A 22,681-nucleotide genomic window follows, 5' to 3' on the forward strand; every position below is an offset into this window, starting at 1 on the left:
CTTCAGGATTGGCTGCAAGTGAATTAAAAGCAGACATAAACATAGAAAACACTTTTTTCATGCATACATAACGTGCATCATTGCCTAAGCTAGTGTGCCTTTTGCGTTGGCCACATCCATGCCCGAAAAGCATTGTACGTCCAAAGTTCAGAAGAGCACCTTTCATCGTGACAGTGCCCAAGTAACACGACTGGAAATGTCTTGCACTTAGTTCCACACCTTGTCACATTGGTGGCCTGCCATTCACCGAGACGAGAAGTGACGTGTGACTTTGTCTGCGCCCTACAAGTTGTTCACCATTGGGGGGTTTAGTAACTGAACCCTGGTCCATGATTTGTCCCTCTGCGGCTTTGAGAGGTATGAGTGATATGTAGCATAGTGATATGCTTTTGAGTACACTATTTGAGTAGTTTCCACAATATAGCATGCTAAGTGTGAAGCAGTATAGAAGGGTTGCTTGATTTGCCATCCCTCAGTGACAAAATTGCACTGGTTGTGGATTTTCGATGATATTTTACATTGTGAATTTCAGCTACATCAGTATTTTTTGATGTTTGCTGTTCACTATTAAGCTGTGGGAATGGCATTTAGCTGCAGATATGATTGGTTAGCTGTTTAGTTCCTAAAATGTTGGCAGAACAGAGTGGATAGGTGATATATGGAGGTATAAATCAGCGTGCGAGGGAAGCTACTTTGTTTGATGGACCTAATGGTATTAATATTGCTTTAGGGGTGCTGTTATTTATTTGATTACTAATCATGATGGTGTGGATTTGAACGGGCATTGCAGGATATGTATAGAATTCATATTGACTTCAGTGGCCGCATACATTTTCTACAGGAGTTCATTTGGCTACTAGCTCACCTTAGTCTTTATTCACCAGAAAAAATGCAGGGATTTCCTGCTTAGTGCTTTACAAGTTGCTTGGTAGCCCTACTTGTTTTTTTTAGTTACATTGCTGTAGGTCACCTGTGCATATTCGAGTGATGCAGTGCATTTTGCTTGCTTCATTTAATTCATTTGGTTCCAAGCAGCATGTATTCGAGTGATGCAGTGCGTTTTGCTTGCTTCATTTAATTCAATTGGTTCCAAGCAGCATGTTTCTGTTGCACTTGCTGTTCCCCTCACTTCGTTTACCAGTACAGTGTGTCAACAGTTAACTTTGGCATCACTTTGAATGTGTCTGTTCTCTTTTTCTTGCTGTGCCCTCTGCATTTTGTGAGCCTGCTTTCTTTTTGGCTGAATGTTTGCTACCACTTCTATTTTTGTTGAACGTCTGGTAACAAGCAAGGCTGCCATTGATTGCAGCTAGCCTCTTGCCATGCTTAAAAAAGGACTGCAGTACACAGTGCATTACTTTTACATGGCACTCCTTTCGTAAGCATGTCAGACCAGTTTGCCCATACTCTTTCCTCTTCTGCTTGCATATTTGTCTTGACTGAAAGCATGATGGCACTTTCATTTCCTACTCTGACCTTTATTCGTTTTCTATTGGCTGGCTTTCATCATATAATTCAGTTAAGTTCGTGATGAGCATGCTTGTAGCAGGTAAGCAGTCATGAGTGACAGCATGGCTGTTGACCTAGTTGCCCTTGAAAAGCATCAAGCTTGCACTTGCACCCCTGTGAAAGTGTGTGCTGTAAAGCCAAATTTTTTTGGTTTAGTGAAATGTGGTTGAGAAACGGGCCTATGCAGACCTCATTATTTGGCCACCATTTATATAACTGTCTCTGGTTCAGTGCCAAATGCTATCGAGTGCTGTGGTCGGCCAGTGCAATGTGGCAAGGACAAACTATAACGTTTGGAACTAATGTCCCTTTTGTTGCAATGTTATGTGCTTTGCAGTAAGTGATCTGATCTCAGGATCAGTGGGACATTATAATCAAGTGAACAACTGCCAGTGCAATGAAACGTGCCTGTGCCTGTCATGGTTGACTCGCCATAACTTTAATCTTTACAGTTTTATTATTGATGAAGGGCCAAGTCTCCACTGCTTGGACGGCAAGGTGCATGTAAGATTTCCTTGTTAACACGGCTTTCTTTGCGACTTTCCTCTCTTGTGGCTTATTGTGTGTGTGTGGAAAGTTAACGTTGGGTCAGTCCGTGTGTATGCCGCACTGTGGTGTGTTTGAGTGCTTGTGTTAGAAGCGGGGGCACAGAGTGACCAGCTGCTCAGATTGGCATTGCTTCCTCCGAGGCATTAGCGGTTTTTTAGCCTTTGTCGCCTCTGTAGTAGGGTGGGGCTATCTCGTATGGTGCCTTGTGTGATGGCCAGCATTGCTAGTATCTTCACATTACGTAATGCACTGTTGGCGCACATTGAGAAGTGTAAACTCGCTGAGACTGATGGGGTGCTTGACGGCGCCTTTGTGTCTTGTCTGAACAGACTACAAGAGCAGCCAACGAAATACTCTCAGTGAATGTGTGTGCCCATAGCTTGTATGGTATGACCAAGATCGTGCTGCATGCATCCTGACATTTAGCACACAGATGGCTCTGAGTGTGCATGTACAGCCATTGTCAAATGTTATGAAGTGCCTGTTGGTTGCAGTGATGCTTGAAGTTAATAATATTTAGTGGTTGCAATTACAGAGGTTCCCTGAAAAAGTCTGCTAGTATTGTTTTTGAACACACTGGGTGGCTGGTGACTCTGTGCCTGTAACGAGCATCCCAGTGGGTGATGTGTGATCGAGTGCCATGCCGTCCACTCCTGTACTGATTTAGTGGACATTCTCCATACTCTTGCAGGGCGAAGATTGAATAGACAGTGAAGGAAGCCACGACATCTTCATATACGCCACATCCGTGACTCTAGCGTTCCTTGTTTTCATCGGAGGCATTTGTTTGTTTAAATCGTCATAATCAATTCACATTGCCATGCACTGAACGCCAGAGCCATTACAAGTTTCCATCAAGCACGCAAGGGAAGCTTGACATCATCTGTGTGGTGTAATTAAAGGACAAAATGAGCAAAGTTGTTTGTCCCTGCTTGTTTCCAAACTATCCAACTACAATGCAATGCACTTGTAATGGTTTTGAGAAAATCTGATCGTTTTTCTGGACCGGCAAAAAAAAAAAGGCCGGGGTTTAACTTTGCCTAAACCGATGTGTGACGTGCGAAAACGCGGTGACGGAAATGGTGACGCCACAAGCGACACCATAGCTATGAGATAGCGCAAATCTCAAAGCTGTAACTACTTTTTGGGGGTGGCCCTGGCTAAAATTGGATATGACCAGGGTCAATTCTGGAGGTTGTCATCGTGTCGGGCATGTGTGGACATCATTTTCGTCCAAATCGGCCTAGGTGAAATTTTTGGTGTTGCCGGGGCTTAATTCTTGCCGCTTGGCGTCACATTTGCTACGAGTTCATTCCACACCAAACGTTCCAGGCGGTTACGCTCGACAATCTCAAATTTGTTCACAAAAATTCTTGGAAACTTATCGTCATGTGCGTAATGAAAGCCTGAAACATTTTAGCCGAAAAAATTTATTTACGTGGTGAGGGCAGTTTGAATATTAAAAATAGAGAAACCAGGCACTGCTCAATAATTTAAAATTTTTAAAAAGCACTTCAAAAATTTTTTCATTGACATTTGCACAGATTGTATTTTGATATAATGTGGAGCTTGCTCTTTACATGGCATAAATATTTAAAATCTAAAGTATGAAAACCTGTCATTTTTGGCTCTCGGAAATTGCCGTTTTGTTCCTCCAGATGTCTAGTACCTGTAATCTTACAGGTGAAGCTGCGTATACAAGTAAAAAATACTAGTTTCAAAAATGGGATGCGAGCCAAAATCGCTCGTTAATTTCACCCTGATGTGGTCCAAAATACAATAGCGGGTTACGTAGAACAGTTTATTGCCTTTCATTTGTTAACTATTTATGAGGTAATTTCTGTTCAAATCAAGAAAAGAATTTTTGAAGTTGAGCTCGGGCCGTAAATTGCCAAGTGAGCTTGTTCGGAGTGGTTCTGTCTCGTCGGCGCCATGACAGACGCGATAGCTTGTGAGATGCCGATCTGGAAATTACCAGAACGATCCGGTGTTGAAACAATCCGCGACGCAGCAGCACCACGTGGTACCTGACAATTGTGGCTGTCAGAGGCTGATGCCCGGATGTTTCCGATGTGTTGTATTTCATTTAATCAGTGCGATTTCTGCAATAATACTCCAGCGATAACTAGACGAGCCACTACGCGTGCGAAGCACCTTCATGCGAGCGACACACCTATGCGGGAGCGGGCCGCGTTCACCGCCAGCGCGGCGCGTTTACACCGCTCGCTTCATTTCTAACCTTAACTCGGGCGTCCCACTGGCGCCGACGCCAGACCCCCGAACTGCTCCCTACCCAATTCATGCCGTTACCCCGATCAATTCCTCTCTTCCTGTAAGCTCTCCGTGAAACCGGGAGACTTCCTTCACGTCCTCCTCACATGTCCTACACACTCCATCTCCAACCACGGCGGAGTCATACTGGGGGACTTTCCTGGCCAGCTCGGCTGCTGCTGACCAGCGCCGGATAATTACCGAGCAGATAGCCCTCCAAGGGCTGTAAGGGCAGCCCCCTAAAGGTTGCCTCGTGCCATGTTAGGGGTACCCCCCCCCCCTCTGTATTGGCAATAAATGTTTCCACCACCGCCAGCCAGGCACCCATCGATGATACAATGGGTACAAGCCTTACCCTGCCTGGTGCTCGGCTTGTTTAGGATGAAATGCTTGGGAAATCGGTCTTTGACCCCACTCAGAAAAAAAAAGGCCACAAATGGGCTTCTACCGCACGAGGCGGATTTAACGTTGTTGACGGCGGAACCTATCGCTGATCCGTCAGAGCAACTGCTCCTTGCACTTGGTATCGTTTTTTACCCATTTGGAGAATGCACAAATGGGCGCTGTGGCGACTAAGCAAGCTCCCCTCGTTAATTTCGCCACGCCAGTCCGTTTGCACAGTTTTCAGATAATTCGCTTCAATATAAATCTTTCCGACATTGTTGGTAGACTTTACGGGCAGCCAGAATCCTATCGTGACCTTTATTTAGTCGATTTTATCGGTATATATGGTTTATTTTTACATGGGCCCAATGGCAGAATTGGTAAATCTAAAGAATTTGTTCGTTGATTACACTGCACACCCAAACTCGAAAAAAAAGCAAAGTTGTAAGAATTCGCTTAAAGGATAAATCTGGTTGCACCCAGATGCACTCTTCCCTTGTTGCTAACTGTAGCTTTCTGAGTTTCAGAGTGGAAAAATGCACGTGTTCCTGTTCTTAAGGGGACGCATCACTGATATCAAATTGTCGTCCCATATCTGACTTTAACCGGTTGCAAATTACTGGAACACATCATCGGTTTTCTTGGCGACAACAAGATCATTTCTAACGTTCAGCACGGGTTTAGGAAGGGCTATTCTGTAACAGCTAACATCGGTTGTTCGCTTCGCATCTGTACTTGATAAATCCGGCCAGGTTCATATTATTTTTATGGATTTGAGTAAAGAATTTGACCTCGTCTCCCATTCTAAATTAATTTACAAGCTTAAACAAGTTGGTCTTCCTAACTTTGTAGTTAACTGGGTTTCAGCTTACTTATCTAACCGAGAGCAGTTTGTTAGTATTGACGACCATTCACACAGCCTGCCTGTCTTCTGGTGTCCCCCAAGGAAGCGTTCTCGGTCCCCTGTTATTTTTAATATATGTGAATGACATTGTTAAAGTAGTTGCTCATCCCGTTCAAATCCGGCTGTTTGCAGATGACTTGTGTAATGTAATTACTTGTGAAGACCAAATATTACTCAATTTAAACCCAAGGGATATTTTGGATTGGTGCAATCAGTGGGACATGAAACTTAACGCTCAGAAAACCGGTTTTATGAGATTAACAAAAAAAAGCCTATTATAACCCTACTTCCTTCGTTTCCAAGGTAACTGAATATAAATATCTTGGCGTAACGATAACTAATAATCTAAACGAACAATAAGTAACGTTATGTGCATCGGGTTTTCGTAAACTTTGTGTCCTCAAGCACACACTGAAGAATTCTGCATACTTGAAAATTTTAGCCTATTCATTAATCAGACCCAAGTTAGAATACGCTTCCATTATGTGGGGCCGATTTACTAAAATTAACATTGAAACACTTGAAATGATCCAGCGCAAAGCTATTCGAGTTATCTTTTCAAAATACCGTTCAACCGACTCACCTACTGCCATAATGCGATTACGCCGAATTCAAACATTGCAAGTAAGACGTAAAATTCCCAGATTAAAATTTCTTTTCCTTCTAAAACAACTTGTCAATGTGCCCGGATCCCTACGTCAAGCCATTTTCCGCTCCACGACCAAGACATCGCCGCTCAGATTCACCAACTCCATTCACCGCCAGAACTAACCTATTTAAATACTTCCATCGTACCGTTACTGAATGGAATGCTCTAACTTTAACAGCACTACGTGATATAGAATCCTTTGAAGAAATGGAAGATTGACGCCGTCAAACTTATTTGGCTTTGTGTTTCGAATTTTCTTTAGTGTTTTTGTGTATATTCACGTTGCATTGTATTGCCCCTCCTGCTAGGGCCCAGAAGGGCCTGCAGTATTCTGTAAATAAGTAAAATAAATATGCGACACCAGGAGGAACTGCAAGGGCAGAACCGTTCATTCTGGGCTCGCGTGTACTACCGACAGCTCGCTTAACAGGAACGCTTGATTACGCGTCCTGCACTGATACCGCTGGGCGTCGAGTCCGAGACCATGCTGCACGGTGTGTGTGCGGCGGTTGGAGACATGTGCCCTGCTTACACCCTAACATTGTCTCATACCCAGCGGCGCTAAATTGGGTGGAAGACGCGCTCGAGCGTTCCGTGTTAGCGTGCTGACGGTGCTGACGAGCTTTCTCAAATTATGCGAGAAAGGCCTGCACTTGCAGCACGTCGGCGGCCAAAATCCTGCTTGCCACTCCTCTCGCGTAGATTTCTGCTGCGGATGCTGTATGGCGCATGGTCCCCTGCTGCTTCTGTTTCCAAACTCGCGCGCGTTGCATTCCAGAGTACTAGACGCCGTGCTAACCCTCTTCACTTTTTGCGCCTTTTTTAAACCGCCCTGTACACGCTGTGCCCCGCCCCCGATCCTTGGCTCAGCCGGCCGGCCACCTCCCGAGCTTCGTGCTGGGTTACTTTCGCTGCCTACTGTACCAAGTTTGCCCGTATTTTTGTGTTCACTTCACCAGTCAGGAAGGTTTGCCTGTTGCTTCGCACGTTGGACGTATGGGCTGCGCTGATTGTGTGTGTGGGTGGGTAGGTGGGTGCGTGCGTTGTGAAGCCTCCGAGTAGCAAGTGTAACTGGATCAGTGGACGCCTCAATCGAGCACCCACAGCCGGTGGCGGCCACCTACAAATTAAGGAAGTTATGCGCCTTTTCTGAAAGCCAGCGAAATGTTTACTCCGTTGATTTTGAAAAAAAAAGGAAATGCTCAATGGCTCCCTGGATCAGTGGACACACCTCACTCGCGCTTTGAGGTACGTGGCGTCCGCCTGCAAAAAACCTTGCTTTTGCACAATATTCAGTGCTCAGCATTGATATACCGCCAGCTATTCCGCTTCCCCTAACGCTGTTGGTTTTCAGAAAGCCGGGGAACTAGTTGCCGTTCTTCGCAAAAGCCGTAGAATGCTTCACACGACAGACCATTAGCCCGCGGAGCAGGCACACCACAGTGGAAAAACCCCGCAGTATAATCTTTGATGCGTGGTCTCTTGCCGATTGTATGTCAGAGAAGCGCTCCGTTCTGCGGGAGGTGGTAGTTACTTTATTGCCACAAAATGGAAGGGATTAGTTGGGACTGGGGCAAGTCCAGGGTGGCCTCCAGTCGGGGGCATGATGAGGGCCAGCTGCGTTGTTTTTCTTGAACTGGCCAACAGCTTGTCTCTATCCTCCGCCGAAGGAGCTGGCAAGAGTGCCGTTGAAGGGGGTTTGCTAGCGCATTCGCATAATGTATGGTCTTGGGTGGCATGCGCCCCGTCACCGCAGTGCGGGACCTTTGTCCGTAAAGTTTCGAGACTGATTTATTTTCTCTAGAAATGAATCCCCAAAACAAATGGTGCGTATGTGAAGCGCCATTTTTTCGAGCTAACCTGAGATATTTATGTTAATTGCTGTGGAAGCCACTAGATGGCACTACATGTACAAAATACGTTGTCACTGGTCGTCTGCGCATTCTGCTGTGAGTGAATGTGGAGAGTTGGACGTCTACCTCGAACAGCGTGTAAACATAAAACTGTGTGAAGCTTGTCCAAGACAGCTACACAGACGTATGAACTCCTTCGTGACGCTTACGGCAACGAGACATTATCGCGGCCGCGAGTTTTCGAATGGCACAAGAGGTTTGTTTAGGGGAGAACATCGATGGAAGACGACACAAGGCAGGGGCGCCCTTCAACCTCACGGAATGAAAATGTGGCTGGGATCAGGGAAATTGTACAGCAAGACTGCACCATCATTGTGCAGCAAGACTGCGGATCACAGTCCGCATGCTATCAGATGCTCTGGACATTAGTAAGGCAACATGCCACCAAATTTTGCTTGATAACTTGGGGAAACGAAAGCACTTCCTCACACAGGACCAGAAGGACACGCGGGCATCAGTGAGCGCTGGTTTACTCCGAGGCAAAGGATGCTGCATTCGTCGACAGCATTATTGCTGAACACGAAGCATGGAGTTTTTAAAACGACCCTCAAAGAGGCACATCGCCGAATGGCGGCCCACAAGCTCTCTCCGGCGTCGGGAAAAGTGCGGCGACAGAAGACCAAAGACGATGCTGATAGTTTTTTTCGATGCCAGCTAGAGGTGTCATGCACCACGAGTTCTTCCCACAAGGGCAGATGGTGAGTCAGTTTTATATCCGCGTGCTCGAACGCATGCGTGATGCACCGCGAAGCCGTCGCCCTGATTTATGGGCATCTGGACAATGGAGCCTTCTCCACGATAACGCAAGGCCGCACGTTGCTCTCAGCGCGACAAAATTTCTTGCCAAGCACAGCATTACTTCACTTCATACCGCGGCGGCTGCGTTTTTATGGAGGCAAAACGCTAACGCGCCCGTGTGCTGTGCGATGTCAGTGCACGTTAAAGATCCCCAGGTGGTCGAAATTATTCCGGAGCCCTCCACTACGGCACCTCTTCCTTTCTTCTTTCGCTCCCTCCTTTATCCCTTACGGCGCGGTTCATGTGTCCAACGATATACGAGACATGCTGTGTCATTTCCTTTTCCCCAAAACCAATTATTATTATTATTATTGTCCGCCATGCTCGCCTGACCTCTCCCCATGCGATATTTTCCTGTTTCCTCGTGTGAGGAGAGCCCTAAAAGGTCGCTGGATGGGGAACGTGGAGGCCATTCGAGATGCCACGACAAAGGAGCTGACAGCCCTGCCAAAAGAAGCGTTCTCCAACTGTTTCCAAGACTTCAAGAAGCGTTGGAAGCTGTGTATAGATTCCAAGGGAGACTATTTCGAAGGGGTGCTCCAAAAATGATTTCAATGTTAAGCGAATTTTTTTAATGGACTCAATCTCCGAGCTTTACAGACAAAGGTTGTATTCACCGTTTGTGATCAAACATAATCGGTAGGGGCTAAGAATGGCCCTTGTTTGTAGCCGTCTGAGCGTCGTGGCTTGCGCCCTGTCCAGGTCGGGGTGAGGGGCTGGGTACCCCCTCGGCTAGGGGCGACGGGAGCGATGGATTTTCCTCCTAGCGTTTCAATTTCCTCGCGTTCCTAGCGTTTCCTAGCGTTTTCCCGAAATACGATGCTGTGCCTTCTTCATCCGCTAGTTTAAATATGGCAGGCATCCCAGCGCATGTATATCAAATGCCGTCTGATGTCGACGTAGATGGAATTGCGTGTCCATTCTCTATGCCTGAGTTGCTGGCTGCGATAGATGATGCGAAACGGAAAACAGCGCTCGGCCCGGACAATATTCAGTACGAGGTGTACAAGAACCTGAGTAGCGCTGCACTCCCTCAACTACTTGACACCATAAGCAAAGTATGGTTGGATGGCGTAGTGCCAGAGCTGGAAATCCGCTGTCGTGATTCCTATCCCGAAACCAGGAAAGCCTCTGACGGACCTCGCCAACTTGCGACCTATCTCTTTAACTCCTGCGCTGTGCAAGCTGGCGGAGAAAATGCTAGCCACACGACTGTCATGGTGGCTAGAGCAGCACGGTTTTTATTACCCAGCACAAATCGGCTTTCGTCCATATATTGGTACAAAGGACGGGTTGGCTGTCTTAGCATCTGCAGTTTTGTCATCTACCCGCAGCCGCAATGTGCGTACTGTTTTAGCAATGGACGTTGAAAAGGCATATGACAACATCAGTCATGCAGCCATTCTGAACTCCATTGACATGCTTCATCTCCCTCTGAGATTGTGTAGTTTTGTCCAATCATTTTTGGAAGGCAGAAAATTTGTAATACGCCTCAGCGGCGAAGCGGTCGGATCATTCGTTCCTCTCTGCGGCGTGCCCCAGAGATCAGTATTGTCGCCGACGTTATTTAATATTGCTTTCATCCCGCTGGCTTGGCGCTTACATGACATCCGTGACATAAAATTTCTTCAGTACGCTGACGACATCACGGTGTGGAGTACTCACCAAGATCTCCGTACTCAGGAGACTGCCCTTCAATCTGCCTTGCATGTTACCTGTAATTACGCATCATCCATCGCACTTCAGCTATCCGTGCATAAAACAACATACACGTCAGTCGCCAACCGCTGGGGACGGCGTAAACTTGCTGCAAGCCCAATCCGCCTTTGTCTATCAGGAACCCCGCTACAGGAAAGTCCGAGTGTAAAAATCCTTGGCTTAATGATTCACCAATCAGGATCAGCGACTGCATGGCTTTCTCAGGCAAAAAGGCAAGCTATTCAGACTTTGGGTTTGATTAGAAGAATTGCCCTTAAAACTGGTGGCGCAGGCTCGTTCGTTGCACAGCAATTGGTGAGGGCAGTTCTGCAGCCATGTATTGTTTATCAAGCCCAGTTTCAACATCTTACAAGAGCACAATGGGATCGCCTTGAAGCCGTGAATCGAGAGGCTATGAGGACAATTACGTGCCTTCCACGCATCACACCGGTCATAGTTTTACAAGAGAATGCGAATCTCAATACCATTGATGAGCTGGCGCAGCAGCGCCGTGAAGCGCGCCGCCTTAAGGCCAGTCTATCGCACTCCACGCATGCACTGAGGACTTATGCAACGTCACACTCCATTCTTCAGCCGCCAACGCCAGTTCTACCCCCATGGAAGTTTGTACAGCTCAGCGACAACAAGCCAACAGATGATCGCCGGCCAACATCTGCTCATTCGGCATCATTGCTTCGCCAGAAATTTGAGGAACAAGATGCTTGCCTGCCTGAAGGATCCATTGTTGTCTACGTAGACGCAAGCATACAAGACTGCAAAGCAACAACAGCTATCTACTGCCAGTGCAGACCTGCCCTGAATCAAACCTCTTGGTTTCAGCTTACAGAACCACCTTCGTCCTTTTGTGCTGTGCTCGTTGCAGTTCAAGAAGCACTCTGCTCTGTGGCCGACTTAAGTATGCTCCGGTGGCCCGCGTTGTCATCCGCACTGACGCCCTTCAAGTTGTCTGGTTGCTACGACCTGTTAGCCGCTGTTCCACGATATGTCAGGACATCCACCGGCTCGCGGCACGCATCCCGCAGCCAGTACGTATTGAGTGTGTCCCACGGGATCTGCTGACCTATCCAAGGCAGGCAGATTTAGCGACCCGCCTTGCGAATCCAAGCTCATCACCGCCTCGGCTCCTTCATTTGGTCAATTTTACCCTCCTTTCATCAAGAAAGGAACTCCTCCGGCGCCGCACACGTGCTCTCATCCCTCCGTGTGCTGTAACCCTCCCCCGCGGTCTTACCAGTGCAGAGGAGGTTGCGCTTAGGAGGATCCGGGTCGGGGTTGCCCTCACACCAGCCATCACTCGAAAGTGGCCCCAGTACCGAAAATTGTTTCCTCGGCGAGGGTGTCCGGTATGTAAACACGAGGACATTGAGGCCGACATTCATCACTTACTGTGGGACTGCCCAGCTAAAGCCTACAAGGATCTGGCACCTGATGGTAGCAGGTCTTTCACCAAGCAACCCTTCTTCATACATTGCCTGGACGCAGGGACCGTACCATCGTTCTCTACTGGACTTCATCAAATCAGCTAACCCTTTTCCATTCATTTAGATCATTCATCACACCTTCACCCATCGTTGATTCCCTGTGGCAATAAATTTCGCTTTAAAAAAAACTAAAATCAGTTTCAGCTTTCGCAGTAGAACACGTCCTGGGGCAAGTTGGTGCATAGGTTGAGTAGAGGAAGCGCACTAAAGACAGAACACAGGCAAAGAATAACACGAGACAGCACATGACTGGTGTTATTCTTAATGCGCTTCCTCTACTCTAGCTTAAGCTTGCCCCGCAAAGCGCACGGATGACTCGCACATTTTCGCTCCCCAGGAGTGGCTTTGCGCCAGTTATGTTGAACGGCTGAGGTTCTTAAATTGTAGGAAATAACGCTGGTCACATGATGAGCTGTAGTTGCGACTTGGAGTGTTCTTGAGAACGGTGTTTGGATAACCGAATGCAAAGGACAAATGATATGGAAGCGGAGTCACCGCCATCGCGGCATATGAATTTCAGGGAGAGAAATTGCGATTACAGCTAAGCTACAGTAGTACATCGGCACATTCCGTCGCTTCTGCCAATAGAAGTGAACTGTGAATTGAGAGGTGTTCAAGCACCTGTGCACATGCATTCCAGGCTGCAGCCTGATGCTGTGCTTCTGTGGCTGTCGTTTTTGTGCCAAGACGGGCGGCAGTCATCCCACGCGCGCCACGAAGCACGCGGCAGTATGCGAATCCTATGAAAGCTGCAGCGTTATTGCCTGTCGGCAGGCCTAGAAAGTTCTTGCATGACGATGGCGCGGCTACTCCTTGTCGCTCTAAAATAAACCCTTGATGGTGTCGTAGATGGTCTATCGTCGAAGAGAACGTTTATTGACAAAAGGGTTACGTGAGTAAAAGCACGATGGGTGGAGTCCTTATTTCAGGACCCCACTTGCCTTGGCTGTCGCTCTTGCCAGGCATACCAGTCCGCGTTGGGTCGCCAGGTCAGAGCTTGAAAGGGTAGCCTCCCACTGCTCCTCGGAGTGATGCTTTTGTATGTCTGGCGGTTTTGGCCCGACGCAGCCTTACGTTACATGGTAGTGCTCAGGGGGTCGTCGCACCACGGGCATACGTCTTTGAGAAAATTTCGGCATTTGTGAAGGCTTGCGTTTGTATGTCGCCAGTCCCTAATCTCTTCCGCATTGATTGGATTGTAAAGCATTTATTGCGTCGAGAGCAGGTTGCAGGAGACACATACTAGGTGGCCGCTAGCCCATGGCTGGCGGCGACCTCATTTGCCCGCTCGATTGCCCGTACTTGAAGGTTAGGGTCCGAGCTGACCAGCACGGACTCCCACCGCTCGGGAGAAGGGAGCTGTATCAACTCCGCCGGAGGCGGATCATTTGCGCAGTTCCAGAGAACGTGGTCGTATGTGGCCCTTTCACCACATTTATGGCAGTTTGGGTCCTACTGGCCAGGGCACATTAGGGCATGCAAACACTGCCGGATTCAGAAGGGAGCGTGTTTGCAGTCGGCGCCAGGTAACTTCCTGGGCTTTTGTTAACGATTTGTGGGGAGGGGGATATGCGCGCCTCTCCAGCCTAAAGTCCCCTCGTGAAATTCGTGTCGGAGGGCGTTCTCACTGCCCGCTCGATGAAACCCCGCGGGATTGCGCGTGAGCCGCCTCGTTCCCTGGATTAGACGAGTGGGCCGGGACCCAGATCAATTCAACTTCTCTAGTCGGAAGCGGGGCGTTTCGAAGGATGCGGAGTGAAGTAGATGTTATACGGCCCCTCGCGAAATTGCGAATGGCTGTTTTGGAGTCGCTGAATATAATATCAGCACGCATGTTCACTATAGCTAAGGCTATTGCCGCTTCCTCCGCCATCTCGGAGGAGGTGGTTTCTATCGACGCGGCCGCCAACGGGGCGCCGTTCCCGTTCACCGCGACCAGTGCAAACGCTTTTCTCTGGGTTTGTCGCTATTCCGCTGCGTCCACGTACGGCACATTGTAGTTCCGGCCGTATTTGGTGTGTAGGGCGCGAGCCTTCGCTGTGCGTCGGCCTTCGTGGTGCGCGGGGTGCATGTTCTTGGGTATGGGTTTAATCAACAGAGCTTTCCTCATGTGCGTGGGTAATTGCGTTTTCGAGACCCTCTCTGGGAGCTGTTCGCATATCTTTAGTTTGTATAGGATGGCCCTTCCCGCGCTCATACGAGTGAGTCGTCCGAGCTTGGAAACGAGGTGCGCCTCGCACAGCTCCAAGAGTGTGTTGTGTACCCAAAGGGCCAGCAACCTTTCCGTGGACGTACTCTGCGGGAGCCCAAGGGCCGCCTTGTAGGCTGCCGGATTGCAGCGTCGACATTGTTCCTTTCTGCGAGCTGCAGTTGCAGGTAAGGGAGGGAGTAGACGATCCTGCTCAGCACGAAAGCCTGCACAAGTCGACATAGATCTTTCTCTTTCATGCCTCGTATTTTGCTGCAGATCCGTATGATTAGCCGCACAGTCTCATTGATCGTGACCGTAAGTCTGTAGATTGTTTCGGTGTTTTTGCGATTGTTCTGTATGCACATGCCCAGTATGCGTATAGTTTGGACCTCCTTGACCGGAAGTCTTTGCACATATACATTCAGAGGGGTCGGCAGGGTCAGGTTTGCGTTTCTACCGCGCGGCTTCGCCCTAAGAACCAGGAGTTCGGATTTCGAGTGCGAGCATTCAAGGCTCGCTGCCGACGCGTAAGTTTCAATTATGTCAACCGCCTGCTGCAGGGTATCTTCCATTTGGCCGTCATTCCCAGTGGTTACCCACAGGGTGATGTCGTCCGCGTGTAAGGTGTGCTGCAGCCCCAGCAAGGCGGCGAGTTTGGGGGGGGGTAGTGTAATGAGTGCAAGGTTAAAGAGGAAAGGCGAGAGCACCGAGCCTTGCGGCGTGCCTCGGCTTCCCAGAGGAATGGGCTCCGATTTGAGGCCACCTAACGCAAGCTCTGCGGTCCGCTCTGATAGGAATGATCGGACGTAATTGAATATCCGTTCTCCCGGGTCTATTTTAGAGAGGTTCATGAGAATGGCGTCATGCGAGATGTTGTCGAAGGCCTTTTTCAGGTCTAGCCCGAGCATTGCCTTCGTTCCGGTCCCGCGTGGAGGACCAGCACGTCCTTCTTAAGCTGGAGCACCATGTCCTGCGTGGACAAGCTAGCCTTAAAGCCAATCGTGGGAAAAAGTAGGTCACCGTATTCCGCGTAAATTTGCAATCGGTTTAGGATGATATGCTCCATGAGTTTTCCGATGCAAGACGTGAAGGAGATGGACCGCAGATTCTCGATCGAGAGTTTCTTTCCCGGTTTGGGGATGAAGGTCACCCGAGCATGCCTCCATTCCTGGGGGATCTCGCCTTCCCTTCAGTATGTGTTCATTAGGTCTGTCAGAGCCGCGACCGACTTGGGGGTCTAGGTTTCTGAGCGTCTTGTTCGGCACTCCGTGTTGGGGGAAGGGGGGTGGATAGGCTTACATTTGTGTTCGGAGGAACAGGAGGCGTTTCCCATAGTTTGAGGGGACGGGGAGATTAGTCGCTCGGTCCGTGGCCTCATTTCCCTTGTGTCCGGGGGTCCAGGTAAGGATGTTTACAGGTGGAGTTTAGGTTTGGTCGTCATCCAGAATCTGTGCTACAGTATTTGGAAGTCTGCTATAAAGGAATAGCCGACTGGGAGTCTGCGATGATTCTGAGTTCTCTGCCGGCGGCGTCTGCGTGGTGATGGCAAGGGCGATGCCTGCTGTTTCCGCTAGGGTGGGTGTGCTGTGTGGGAGAGAGGCGCTGATGATCTCTCGGAAGTTGGAGCCCAGCGCCACTGCAGCTGCATTTTTAAAGTTTTCGTGCAGCGTCGCATCTACGTAGACGGCGTTCGAGGCATGTTATGGCACGGCTGAGGTGATCCTCTCTGGCTGTTCGGCCGTCGTGGATGTGTTTCTGCATGTTCTTTGGGAGTGGTGCAAAGTGGACGCGGGCTCTTAGAGCAGAGTCCATGTCCTTGTTGGTGTGTAGGCACCGGGGTGCCTACGCTCCCAAGGATAGTGCGTCTGGCTTTGGCGTTCCTTCCGGGAGAGGACCTCTTCTCGGATTTCTTCGAAGGTGTTGCGAGTCCGAGGCCGTCCGAGCTCTTGTTGGCTGTGTATGGAAGTAGTCCAAGGGCATTCTTGTATGCATTTCTGATTATTCCGTTGGCTTTTGCGATGTGTTTTTTTAGGAGCTTGTAAAACAGGCGTCTGAGGGCGAGTCCCTGTTTCAGTCTCACGGTGTCTTCCTTCATGCCCCTTTTATTGCGGGTGACGGGGTGGATCATGCGGGAGATCTGCTGTGTCGTGGTCTTGAGGAGTGGCAAGGTATGCGTTGTCTTTCGGTCGCATTGTAGCCAGAGGCCGATGATCCGGATGAGTGTTACCTCGTTGATCCGAGTCCCTCTGAGGATACTGATGGTTCCGGGAGACTAGTACCCTTGTCCTTGGATGCGGATGAGCTCTGATTGGTCAGGTGCGCAACGGAGTCCGCAGTGGGCCGCCTGGTCTTCGACACAGTTGGCTGCTGCTTGAAGGGGTGCTTCTTTCTAGGCTAAGGAGCTTTGAGTAGTCCAGATAGGGATGTCGGCATAGATGATGTAGCCGACTTAGGCAAGTTGTTGCAGGGCTCTCGTCATACCGATCATCGCTGTGTTGAGGAATGGCGAGATAACCGAACCCTGCAGGTTTCTTTTGTTGGGCATGTTATCTATGCCGGATCGTGTGTCACCTATGCCTATTGTGGCGGTCCGGTTACTTAGGAAAGTATTGATATATACGAAAATTTCGGCGCCGCAACCAAGGCTGTTGAGTTCGTGTAAGATGGCATCGTGAGAGACATTATCAAATGCGCCTTTCACGTCTAGTATCATGATGTGCTCACTGCCCTTCGGAATGTTCGAGAGAATTTATTCCTTGAGGAGTGAGAGAGAGAGAAAAACTGTCTTCAATCAAATTCGAGGAGTCGGCCAGGATCCCTTGGGACCTGGCGGCTGCCTGGGCTTGATTGACTTCTTTTTGCTTATGTGGGTCCGAGCTGAGCACCAGAGCCTCCCATGTTTCTTCATTTCTAATGCTCCCTGAATTGTTTTCTAAGTGTGTGCATGTTGATATCATGTGGGTCATGTTTGCCTGTCCCTTGTAAAGTTTGCATTCCGTCGTATTGCCCCGGGTACCATTTGCTTAATATGTGCGGATTCGGGTATGTGCCTGTCAGTGACCGCCTCCTAATCGCTTCCTCTTTTTTACTGAGCTTTCGATCAGCTTCCGGTTGTCTATAGTGCTGAACTATATCCCTGTATCCTATCAGCCTGCCTTCGTCCGAGTAGTGTGTGCGTGTGAGGGGGGGATAGGAGCCAGCTAGGAAAGTGAGATCTCGAACCAGTTCGTTTGCCCCTTCATTCCCTGCCAAAGCTTGGTGCGCGGGGGCCCAGGTAAGGAGAATTTGGCCCTCGACTTGGTTTTTCTCCAGGATTTTTGCTTCCTCCGCTGAGACGCGACCGCAGTTGTAATTGTTAATTGCGCTCTTGGAGTCGCTTACTATGACCTTGGCGTGTTTTGAGGTGTTTATTAGTGCAATGGATACTTCTGCCGCCACTATGGAACTATTCCTGGCCGTACAGCAGGCGCGTATTTTCTTGTTCTTGTCGGTTGCCACCAATACCTTGTCCCTTACTTTTTCTTATTTGAAAGCGTCTCGAGTTGAGAGACCCTTTCAGAAACCGATTATGGTAGTGGGGAAGAGGCCCTTGTCCTCAATGGGATTTTGAGCCCAGGTCTGGATTACGCGTTCGTATAGTTTGCCCAGGCACGAAGTGAGAGAAAAGAGACGGAAAGCTTGCAAGATGGATTTTCTTGCCAGACTTTGGAATCGTTATAATTTCCGAGTGCTCCCACTCTGTTGGAACGTCTTAGTTCTCCCATAAGGTGTAATTCATGTATGTGGTGAGGGTCTTAATATGGAGTTTGCTCAGGTTGCGGACCAAGGCGGTGATCTTGTCGGCCCCCGCTGCCGTGTTGCGGGTCCATTTTCGCGTTTGGGCTGCCTGTGTAGATCTTGGTACTGGGAGGAATAGAAACGGTGCCAATGGCTTTTAAGGCGTCAAGAAGGGCCGCGTCGTTTCCTGGGTAGAGGTTAGCAATTTTTCTGGGCGTTTGATTGAAGATCGAGCGAAATTTCATGGGGTCCACCAGGCTGTGGAGGATGGCCCACGTGTGGGATGCTCCTAGTGTGCCGGGCGGGGACTCGCAGAACTGCTGCCAATTTAAGCAGGTGGCGACCAACTGCTGCGGTGATGGGCGTGCGTTGGACTGATGCTGTTATGGCCGTGACTAGTTGCTTTTACCCGTTTAGCTAAAATACCAGCGTTAATTATGAAGTTGAGCCGCCGCGGTGGCTGAGTGGTTACGGCGCTTGGCTGCCGGCCCGAAAGACGCGGGTTCGATCCCGGCCGCGGCGGTCGAATTTCGATGGAGGCGAAATTCTAGAGGCCCGTGTACTGTGCGATGTCAGTGCACGTTAAAGAACCTCAGGTGGTCGAAATTTCCGGAGCCCTTCACTACGGCGTCTCTCATAGCCTGAGTCGCGTTGGGACGTAAAACCCCCATAAACCATAAACCAATTATGAAGTTGAGATCATAGAAGCAGCTGAGTCTACCTATCCGCACGCCCTTGCAGAAGTGTTTAATTACAAAACCATCTTATTCGCATGACAGTCTGTGTCAGTTATATTCTTAGAGTTTATTTTAGGGCTAAACGAACGGCTACTAGCTATGTAGTAACTACCCAAGCAGCACAAGTAATCGGCCCAGCATTGGTCACGTATTGGCAAAGCTGGCCCTACAAAGGACCAGCATGGGACCATCCTGTTGCAATATTGGGCCGATGACCTGTGCTGCTTGGGTAGCGACCAGAGTTATAAGGTAGCAAGGACTACTTTTACTAACTATACCTTGAAGAGGGCAAAATAGTAAAACGCAGCCCGCGTTAGTAACTGCTGCACTTACTACCTTTTTACTACCCTTTTACTAACTTCTTTTTTAAGAGTGTGTGCCTGTAGGTAGTAACAGGCAGTGAAAAGTTAGTAACGGTGCAAGAGAAGTAGTAACTGCTGCAGTTACAAACATTTTGCTTGCAGTTACTTACTTTTTACTAACTTTTTTTAGAGTGTTGTTGCCTCAGCAATGTTCTCAATTACGGTAAGGTCGGCAGGAGTCTCGTGTGACGCTGTTGCCCGCCCGTGTGGATAGAGCAGGTCCTAGAGGACTTCCATGCCCCGGATATCTCTGGCTCGGGCTATGGTGAGGCCGCGTTGTGAATTATCAGTAGCCCCAATCGCGGTAGGGCGCGTTGAAGTCCACCATGAAGCTGGTTGGTGCTAGCTAGCTTGGCGCCGTTTATGATGGTTGTGATGTCGGCTGTGGCCGGGCGGTGGAGGGGGCTAGACATTCAGGATGTTGGTGCTCTTGCGTCCGCGCTTATTTGGGATGGTTTAATTTTCTCATTTATGTCGTGTTCCTCTAAGGCGTGTCAGTGACCGTGTTGTCTTTAGCAACGAAAGCGGCCGCCTTTGGCATACCTTAGTGGTGAATTGTGTAATAGCCCATGAGGGTCGGTGCTATGTCGGCTCTTAGTTAGGCAGATGTGTGGTCATACAGGTGCTACTTCGATGTATTGTTTCAGGAGACTGTTCCTGAAACTCCGGCAGGTCCACTGCTGCTGAGGGCAGCAGCGACCTCAACTCGCATCGTAACGAATGTTACACACCTCTTTCAGAGCTCAAATTACACAACTTGCTGGACAAACGGACGTATTCTGAAAGGAACTCGCTAACCAACACGCTATCATTGAAACCCTCAGACGGCCTATTCATGCATGCGTCCTTAAAAGGGCTCTGAAACGGGCTTTTATAAAGCTGCGGTTTACCTGGGATGTTAAAGCACCCCTTCACAAATATTGTCCAGCAAGAATTTTTTAGTGCAGTTTGTAGAACCTGAGTTATATGTAGCAGTAATAATAATAATAATAATAATAATAATAATAATAATAATAATAATAATAATAATAATAATAATAATAATAATTGGTTTTGAGGAAAGGGAATGGCGCTATCTCTCATATATCGTTGGACACCTGAACCGCGCCGTACGGGAAGGGATAAAGGAGGGAGTGAAAGAAGAAAGGAAGAAAGAGGTGCCTTAGTGGAGGGCTCCGGAATAATTTCCACCACCTGGGGATCTTTAACGTGCACTGACTTCGCACAGCACGCGGGCGCCTTAGCGTTTTGTCTCCATAAAAACGCAGCCGCCGCGGTCGGGTTCGAGCCCGGGAACTCCGGATCAGTAGCCGAGCGCCCTAACCACTAAGCCACCGCGGTGGGTAGTTATATGTAGTTAAAATTTGAATTGCAGCGTCTTCGCGCCTTTCCCTCTTCTCTCGTCGCTTTTTGCATGCTGGAAGGTCGGCGTTCTTCTGCCGGCCTGACCTCCGGGGGCGTTGCCTCCTGACTTGAATTGAATAGCGTGCGCTAACAGGACGAACCTAGGAAACTTGGAGAAGACGAAAAAAGCGCAATGAAAGAAGCAGCCTTCTGGCCTGCCGGAGCTACGCGGCTTAACGGCAGCGGAGATGGTAGATGCCAGACGTCTGAAAGTACCTTACAAATAGCCATCTATCAACTTGTATACGCGGGCACGAGCATGACATCCATAGATACCCAGGAGTCTTCGTACCACTTCTGGCGCAGTGGTGCAGCGGTTAAGCGATGCAGCACTGCTCTGCGATGGCACGTGCTGCATCCCAGTGGAGCTTCCACCTGGTGGACCGGCCGAGCTCTTCCCCAAGACCTACTAAACTGCAGACCTGCACAGATGGCCTGCTCCAGCGCGCATGTTCTAGGTCATGCTTTTTGCCGCTAGGGTAGAAACATTACGGGCAGCGTGGCGCATTATATGCCTGTAGGGAAAATGGCCTCCTCCATCGTTTTATTTCAAACAGGGCAGCTTTATCGTTTATCCACGTAATAATTGTCATCTAATTATCTATGCTAGGCACGGTTTTGCGGACGAAAAGAAGGCAGAGAATAAATTCCCTTGGGCCCCGCCCGAAAAATAATCCTGGCTACGTGCCTGGTATGACGCGACAGCGTTAATGGGTTAATGCCATATGTGTGGAAACAGTAATTCTCTACTTAACATCCATAGATGCCCAGGAGTCTTCGTTCCACTCCTGGCGCAGGGAAAAAGGAAGACGCTTTTTATACTCTTTTAGAACAGAAAAGTTATTATGGCCATTTTTTTTGCTTATATTAATTACAGTAGAGAAAGACAGAACAAATGTTTTAAACAGCGCGCACGAAACGGCAGACGCTGATGATAATAGCAGACGAACAGGTTAACCGAGAGCCCTCAAAGGCCAAGAAGCTAACGAAAGTTGGCGCAGGCTGCTCCATAGGACCCCGCGATCTGTGCAGGTCTGTAGTTCAGTAGGTCTTGCTCTTCCCGAGCAACCTCCCGCGACCAGTCATTAATTTAACCTGCCACCTACCTCACAATCCGGCGGGCAAGTTGTGATGACGCCACAAGGTCACGTGCCCTCTAGGTTACTTCTTGAGAGATTTTTCGTGAATTTTTCGCTCAGGGTTAATGGCAGCAGTCGACGACGCCAGCTTCCTTGCGACACGGGCTTCTTGATACTGTCGCGCAAAGCGGCGCTGTAGGCGGGGCTTCAGAACAGTATCAACTATAATCGGATACAACTCAAGAACGAAGCGGCTTTTCGCCGTCAAAGGACCCCCTTCCCAAAGAAACACAAACCCTCCTCAAAATCTCCCAAAAATATCTCATCGGGACATTTGGAATCTGCCCAGGAGGTGCTCATTTTTCCCGAACACATCCAAAAAGCGTCCCTACAACTAGTAGTGCCCAAAAAGTTGTGCGTCCCAGGGAAAGCCCCAAAAGGTTAGTGCTAGATTCCTCGGCTCTGGTTCAATAAAGTTATTCCTCCTTTTTCATGCAGCCTTCAAGTATCTAAGCGCACATACAGAGTCGCAAAGACAGTTAGAAAGAACTACACAGAAAATACAGTAAGATGCGTATGAGACCAGGCGGCAGCGATGAGGGCTTGCAACGCTACATGAAATCTGGCTCCTTTCATATCAGCCACTCACGCCAAAGTGCTGTTCCATCCTTGCAGATGCCACTTTCATCTGCGCTATCCATCCCGGCGCGGTGCCGCCCCGCCGTCCATGCACGTACAGAGTCGATCACACTTGTCTAGAGTGCTCGAGAGGTGCCATCCGGGGGAAATAAAGCGGAATTCTAAAGCAGGTATTGCCTTTTAATGATAATGCTTGCGCTGGAGAGCAGCAGAATAGACACGTGAACCGCACAGGCACCAGCGCCTTACCGATAGCAAAGCAGCTGCGGAAAGATTTCACTTCATTTGCTCCGCAGCACACCGCTCGAGCACTCT

General features: G+C 49.1%; 1 protein-coding gene across 3 annotated transcripts in view; it reads left to right on the forward strand.

Moving 5' to 3' along the window:
• The window catches only part of LOC144114725 (uncharacterized), a 34,622-nt gene extending 31,647 nt beyond the window's left edge, over positions 1–2,975 (forward strand). The window contains exons 11-12 of one of the 3 annotated variants that reach the window (XM_077648626.1): positions 1,962–2,013; positions 2,750–2,975. In XM_077648626.1, coding sequence (XP_077504752.1) covers positions 1,962–1,973 — 12 coding nt within the window. In that variant the 3' untranslated portion in view covers positions 1,974–2,013; positions 2,750–2,975. The remainder of the gene's footprint in view (positions 1–1,961; positions 2,014–2,749) is intronic. The other 2 variants (XM_077648628.1, XM_077648627.1) reach the window with 2 other exon arrangements.
• The last annotated feature ends 19,706 nt before the right edge of the window (positions 2,976–22,681 follow it).

This window comes from Amblyomma americanum, chromosome 1, assembly GCF_052857255.1.
Source record: "Amblyomma americanum isolate KBUSLIRL-KWMA chromosome 1, ASM5285725v1, whole genome shotgun sequence".
Taxonomy (NCBI): Eukaryota; Metazoa; Arthropoda; class Arachnida; order Ixodida; family Ixodidae; genus Amblyomma; species Amblyomma americanum.